This window comes from Telopea speciosissima, chromosome 2 (genome assembly GCF_018873765.1).
Source record: "Telopea speciosissima isolate NSW1024214 ecotype Mountain lineage chromosome 2, Tspe_v1, whole genome shotgun sequence".
Lineage (NCBI taxonomy): Eukaryota > Viridiplantae > Streptophyta > Magnoliopsida > Proteales > Proteaceae > Telopea > Telopea speciosissima.
The window spans coordinates 3,688,703-3,695,569 of NC_057917.1; the positions used below are offsets into that span (position 1 = coordinate 3,688,703).

A 6,867-nucleotide genomic window follows, 5' to 3' on the forward strand; every position below is an offset into this window, starting at 1 on the left:
CACACATGCCCTTACGGGCAGCGAACCGTAGAGGATCTGATTTGAACTATTCCTACTAGTGATTAAAGATCGATGAAGAAGAGAATAATGGACTTTGGAGAGAAGAAAAGATGAGTTCACGCCGGAGGGAAACCGAAAACTCTCTATACATACAAAAGTAGCGAAACACGCTATATACATACATACGGTACCATAGACTATATAGTACGTATCTATAATTCTATATACGTTCTTCTCCTCTATTTTAATTTCTCATCTGTTGATGAATGAAGAAGGGATAAACAGCCAGCTTCATGGGTGCAATCTTCCACTTCACACAGAATCCACCGCAGTGATGATGTTTGCGCCGCCGTTAGCATTAGCAGTAGTGGAGGAATTGGCTGTGTTTGTGACGTAATCACCACCGTCGACGATCTTGCAGACAGGAGTTTCGTTGGCGTGGACCACGTCGTGTTGCTGTATAACCAGCACCGACGACACCACCCCATGACTCGACGACGCCAGCACATCACCGATTGGACCCAACTCCGGGTGCTCCGCCGATCTCTCCGCCAGATCCGCCACCATCGTCGACGGAAACCTACCCTTCCCTACTACGATCAATTCGTACTGTCCACTCCTCCCGATCGCCACCACCCCTTCCACTATATTATTATTATTGCTCGCCATCTTCTCTGTGTACTCCGCCATCCCTTCCCACCTCCTCCGGAACTCCGCCACAGCCATTTCATCCAACTCCTTTTCCGACTCTCTATCCATCACGGCGGTCGAGAAGCTGTAGTTCTTCTCCGAGCACTTTTCCGGAGTCGGCTGCAGCATAATAATGTTTCCGTTGGGCGGCGGCGCCCCTTGCTCTTCCATGAATCGGATCACTGTGACCCTCACCCCTGGATGCTCCGCCATTCTTCCTCCCAACTCCAAGGCCTCACGATCGTCGGGGCCACCAAAGAAAACGATGCAGATCCCTTGTGCCACGGTGGCACTGGCTGAAGGTGTATTCCGCTTGGGCCCAGCACCACCACCAAGGCCACGATCCACCAGCACAGCCACAGAGCAGGGAGACTCCTTGAGGATTCTCTGGTTGACCATCCTCCAGCTATGGCCCACATTGTCCATCTCACAAGAACCATCACCTCTCCCATGCTTGTGGAAAGGAAGGATCACCATACTCACCTTCTTCTCTTCCACCACGTGGCAGACATCCTCATGCATGGTATGTAATGCAGATATGGCCGTCACGGTCCGGACTAGGACACGGCCGAGTTGACCGTAAGCCTCGAAGGCCACGGTGATGCCGCCGTCATGAGAGTCTCCTTTGTGGAGGCGATCGATGAAAGGGAAGCCATTCCTGAGGGCGCGTTGAGCCATAATGATTGAGGAGGTGCGTTCGGTGAGTTCCACCAGGTGCATGATATAAAGCTTGAGTGGGGATTTGTTGTTGCCACGAGTCGACTCGATGAGGTTGATGAGTGATGGAACGTTGCCAGGGCCATGGACGCAAGCAAGGATGCGTAGCTCGTCTTTGGGGTTGGAAGGGGATTCGCGTTGAAGCTTGCGTTGGGTTGGGAGTATAGCTTCGCGAGCTGGTTTGTAGAGAGCTATCACAATTGGAGTCGTCACGAATGTGGTGAAGAGTGCCATTAGTACTAGGATTGCAAATATCTCGTCGTTGAGAACCTGAGAAATGAAAATTTTGGAAAAAAGGGTTAATTGGATTAGGAATTAAGATACTCAACAATTATAATTAATAAACAAATAAATTAAATTAAACACAAATAAGAGACTCTATGTGGTATACATTATTGAAATAGATTCTGAGTCTAGAATACATCTTGAAACCAATGAATAATCTCTTGTCCAAGAAGTGAAATAATATATTCTCTTCCATTGGCTGAGCAGGTTAAAGAATCTTTATTCTATTAGGGTAAGTTTGTTACAAAAAAAAGGAGACAAAAAACTTTCATAAAAGGGAAGTTGTTGTTGTAATCAAGGTTAGTGGTAAAAAAAAAAAACAAGAAAGGATAGAGATCAGATCATGTTCTTGTACAAGTACCATCCATGATCCTCCTGGCCACTCACATTAAATCCACTTCTATTTCAAAAATATATAATTTTTAATAATGACAAGTCACTTTCAAATTATTTTGAAAATTTTTTCTTATCCTTACATATTGTTAATAATCCAACCCATCCCCAAATGTAGGGAAAAATTTTTATTGTTACACTTATAACAGGAATGTTCTTACTACAAGGCTCGCAACCAAGAAAATGGAATAATTTATTTTCCCTTTGGGTTCATAAATATCTTTTTAGATTTTATTATAAAGATAAAAAAAAATAGTTGTGAGAACAGAAGTGAAAGCTGCAGGGGAAGGTGGGTCCCAAAATCCACGAAACTGCAAGTCGGCAAACGCAAGCAAACAAAACTGGAGATTCAGAAAAGAACCATGAGGAGGCTATGATGAAGTCAGAGACTTTACAGAGATTACACGATAAGTTAGACAACCAAAAAACAGGAGCTTCATAGTATTTCGTCCAAGGAAAAGTTGAAAAAAGTGGAACAAACAATCCAGAAGTTTCAGGGAACTGCCATTCTGAACTCAGATCTTCCTGTTTTCTTAATGGGTTACAGAGATATCACAGAGAGAGAGAGAGAGAGAGAGAGAGAGAGAGAGAGAGAGAGGTGTTTTGTTTTAAATTGACTTCACGAACGAAATGAATGATACGACTGAGAAAAAAAATAATAAAAACAGTTAACAAAAAAAATAATGAGATTAAGGGAGAAAGAGATTGAGTCCGGATCCTCTCCAATGACATTGAACCACAAAGTCGATCTCCTATCATCTATGAGATGTGATCTGAGATATGGGATCACACCTATGGATGGTGGGTGATTGACTCTAGTGATTAAGATCGAATTGTTATCCCCTCCAATTCGCTGCTCTCTTCAATTCCTCACATGGGATAGAAATTATCGTCCTACCCTTATCCAAAAACACTACCCAAGGTGGGGTCCATTCCCTCTATTAGAGGAATTGGAGGTGTCCGGGTATTGGAGGTGATAATTATTTGGTTAAGATCTGAATTCGGTAAATAGGATTTGGTGGACTTTGCTCTCCTCCAATCACGGCGGGAACCCGTGGTGGAAGTCGGAGGATCTAACCCAACCGAAACAGGGGGTCTTGGTCATTTCATAGGTGCAGCTTGCCTAAAAGATGACCCAGACACCCCTGTTTTTGTTGGACTGGATCCTCTTACTCGTTAAGAAGAAAGGATGCCTAATATCTCAATTATCTCTCTTTCTACAAAAAGAACATTTGAGAGCTTTCCAATTTCTCCCTCTACGTGGGAGCAACATAAACATGGCATTGCACAAAAAAACAAACAAGATTTGGAGAGAATGAATAGTGTACTAACCTTCTTCTCCTTGCCAATATTAAGAACAATAAGCTCCACCAAGCCTTTAGTGTTCATAAGCACACCAAGCGTCAACGATTCCCTAGCTGGTATCCTATTGATCATGGCAGCAAAGAAGGTACCCAGAATCTTCCCAGCACAAGCAGTGGCAATGACGAGAACCAGTAAACCCCAAGCCTCTGCTCCATGCATCTTCGTCACGTCAGTCTTAAGCCCACTGGAAGCAAAGTAGAGCGGAAGCAAAAGCCCCGACACGAAATCCTCTATCCTCTCTATTAACCTCCTCGCAAACTCACCTTCTTTAGGTATCGTCAACCCAAACACAAACGCCCCAAATATAGAGTGTATCCCTATCAGATCCGTCATGAACCCACACACAAGAACACCTCCTAATGTCAAGAAAATATACACTTCGTCGCCGGCATCTATCTCCGGCGAACACCGCCTACCTACCCACGTCATCACCGGTCGGATCACCATCAACATGAACACCACAAAGGCAACCCCAGACAAGAGCACCCAAACACACACCACTGGACTCCTCTTATGTGCTTCACCACTACTTCCGTTCCCTGCCAGAGCCACGGCCAAAGCTAATAAAACCCAGGCCGCCAAGTCATTAAACGCCGCCGCAGCCATGGCAGTCTCTCCCACTTGGGTGGTGAGAAGTTTAAGTTCGGCTAAAATGCGGGCTAGAACAGGGAAGGCAGTGATGGACAGAGACACACCCATGAAGACAAGGAATTGAGGGTAACCAGCTTCTTTCGCTCCTTGGACGGTTGTACGAAGAATATAAGCAACTCCAATACCGGATATGAATGGTAAGGTGATTCCGGCGGCGGCGATTCCGAAAGCTCTTCTCCCACTTCTTCGTATTGATTTTAAATCAAGCTCGAGACCAACGAGGAATAGAAAAAATAAAAGTCCGATGCTTGCTACGGATTCAAGTATAGGTGTACTCCATGAAGGAAAGATTCTATGTAGGTAAGTTTTGTTCCGACCAAGAGCTGACGGTCCCAACAAGATTCCTCCCTGCAACACACAAAGATTTTATCAAATAAATTGAATACACTACAGAGAGAGAGAGAGAGAGAGATGGGTGAGGAGAACATACGACAATCTCTGCAATGACGTTGGGTTGTCGGAGAGGTTTGAAGAGGAAAGCTAAGGAGCGGCCAACGACGAGAACCAGAGTGATTTGGATGATGAGGAGTGGGAAGGCGTAGTCGAGAGGATTATCGCCTTGCCATACTCCATTTGATGAGGTTTTCACAGAGGTCAAATTGAACGTCATGGTTGTTAGTTTCAAGAGAATGAGAAATTCTCTAAGCTGTGATGGGTGGGTGGGTGGTGGTGGAGGTGGTGCTTTTAAAGGTGAAGGTGGAGGAGATGAAGGAGGAAGGTGGTGTCCTGGTCTAATTGGGAGAGATATCGTGACAGTGAAAAAGAAGGAAACACAGGATGCACGTGTTCATACCCAATTTGGATCTTCTATTGCTGAGTTGCCCAGACACGGTATTGCACGTAATGTCTGCCTTATCCCTGCCCAAATGCCTTACCCGAATAGGGTTAAGGTGGTCATTTTGTGCAGCACCGTGTCCGGGCAGCACTTAGGGGTGTCAATGGGTCGGGTTGGGCGGGCCTGCCTAAACCCGACCCGACCCTAGAGGCCTTAACCCGACCACGACCCGACCCGACCACCCGGTGGGTCGGCGGGCTCGGTTGGTCCGATTTATGGCACCGTCCACGTGTCTCATTAGAACATGTTTTTGTAACATAGGATCTCAACCTATGGGACAGCTAATAAATATGTTGAAAAAAATGGCGTGTGTATAAACTCTCTCTCTACAATTGTAACGATGTCCCCTTAATAGGCCCGGAAGCTTATAGGGCTACAACTAAATAACAATCATGGTGACTCTTTTTATGGTCCGATCAAAATAGTAGATGATCTACTCTTTTTATGGTTCCCACTTCATGATGATGACAAAGCTAGTAGTTATCTATGTACAATTCTCTTCTTTTTTTTTTGTCAAGAAAATACTTATATTAAGTATAATATATATATATATATATATATATATATATATATATATGTAATATTATATACCTATAATTAATACGAGGGGTCGGGTCGGGCGGGCAGGCCTGAGGATCTAAACCCGACCCGACCCGACCGCCAGGGTCGGACTATAACTAAACCCAAACCCGCCCTCGGGTCAAAAAATCGTGTCGGGCCGGCCGCTCGGGCGGGTTCGGGCGGGTTCGGGCCAGCCGGCTTTATTGACACCCCTAAGACTGCCTCGTCTGTCGGGCGCTCGACAAAGAGAGGATCGAATCTGTTCATACTGGTGTCAAAAAGGGCATTCTCCTCAAGATACAATGTGGGTTACATCTGGGGGAGGAGGATATATATGATGGTGTGCCACTGCATCACCACCAGGGGATGGACTTCTTTTTATTCAGAGTCAATGCTAATGATTTAGATTCTTTCTTCCAATTCAGATCGTCTACGGCGCAGCTACCCATAGCGGCATGTGCGGTTCAGATTGGGCCGTGCGCACAATGACCGCCTTACCCCGCTCGGACAAGGCATTTGGGTAGGGATAAGGCGGTTTTTACACGTGCAGCTCAGTCTGTGCCGTCAGACCGTTTCAAGCAGCGCACCGTAGAGGATCTGGATCCTCTTTTTTTCCACCGCACCTTTTCATCTAAAGTGGAAATAATGAGACACGTGTTGGACAGATAAAGAGAATTATTTATTAGGAAAAAAAAACCGAAAAAAAATAAAGTCAAAGGAGTTTATAAAAATAAGGAGGTCACCGGCATCTTTATTACGCACTCCGGTCAAGTGGACGGACGGTAGGTCGGAGTGTTGGATTGCTGACACGTTTCCTGAAAATTTTCTTTAAGCCCTCGGGACAGGGTAATGTTTGGACCTTGTGTCTATCCTTTTGCGGATCTTTATCACCTCTAGTTTGCTGACCGGCCCAGTTCCCCAGTTCCTCTAACAAAAGGGGGCTGAAATGACCTCTTTACCCATGCCCAAACACCCTGCCCGGGTGGGGTCCACCATCCCCCTATTAGAGGAACTGGGGAACTGGGCCGGTCAGCAAACTGGAGGTGATAATTTTCCATCCTTTTGCTTCACATGAAATGATCTTGTTGTCCTGCAATATATGATATCATTTATCGGTATGCTTTGTTGATTGTTAAGAGAATCTTCCTCCAATTGGGATCTAGATCAGTCTCAGTTGATTGGTTTGTAGATACTTAACACTGTCAATTCAGTTGGGATTGGTCTCATTTGGATTAATCAATCAGCTCGAATCGATCGATTCAATTTGATTTTCAAATCCCTACCTTGAGGGTATTAGTGGAATTTCAATGGTTCAAAAAACAATTTCTCTATTTGGAGTACAAAGACCACACTTGCATGGCCTCAATGTT

The 6,867-nt window shown here is 45.1% G+C and overlaps 1 protein-coding gene across 1 annotated transcript; it reads right to left on the minus strand.

Moving 5' to 3' along the window:
* Positions 1 to 312: 312 nt before the first annotated feature.
* Positions 313 to 4,796, minus strand: LOC122649526 (cation/H(+) antiporter 20-like). The gene is made up of 3 exons (XM_043842711.1): positions 4,532 to 4,796; positions 3,418 to 4,449; positions 313 to 1,677 (listed from the first exon to the last, which is right to left on the minus strand). Exons 1-3 carry the CDS (start codon positions 4,709 to 4,711, stop codon positions 313 to 315), a joined length of 2,577 nt encoding a protein of 858 aa, XP_043698646.1. The 5' UTR covers positions 4,712 to 4,796.
* Between the last annotated feature and the right edge of the window lie 2,071 nt (positions 4,797 to 6,867).

Excerpts from the sequence above, each read along its gene's own strand:
- LOC122649526 (XM_043842711.1), bottom strand. The coding sequence starts at position 4,711 with ATGACGTTCAATTTGACCTCTGTGAAAACCTCATCAAATGGAGTATGG. Across the intron at positions 4,450-4,531 it reads ACGTCATTGCAGAGATTGTC|GGAGGAATCTTGTTGGGACC; the intron begins GTATGTTCTCCT and ends TGTGTGTTGCAG. Across the intron at positions 1,678-3,417 it reads ATATTGGCAAGGAGAAGAAG|GTTCTCAACGACGAGATATT; the intron begins GTTAGTACACTA and ends TTCATTTCTCAG.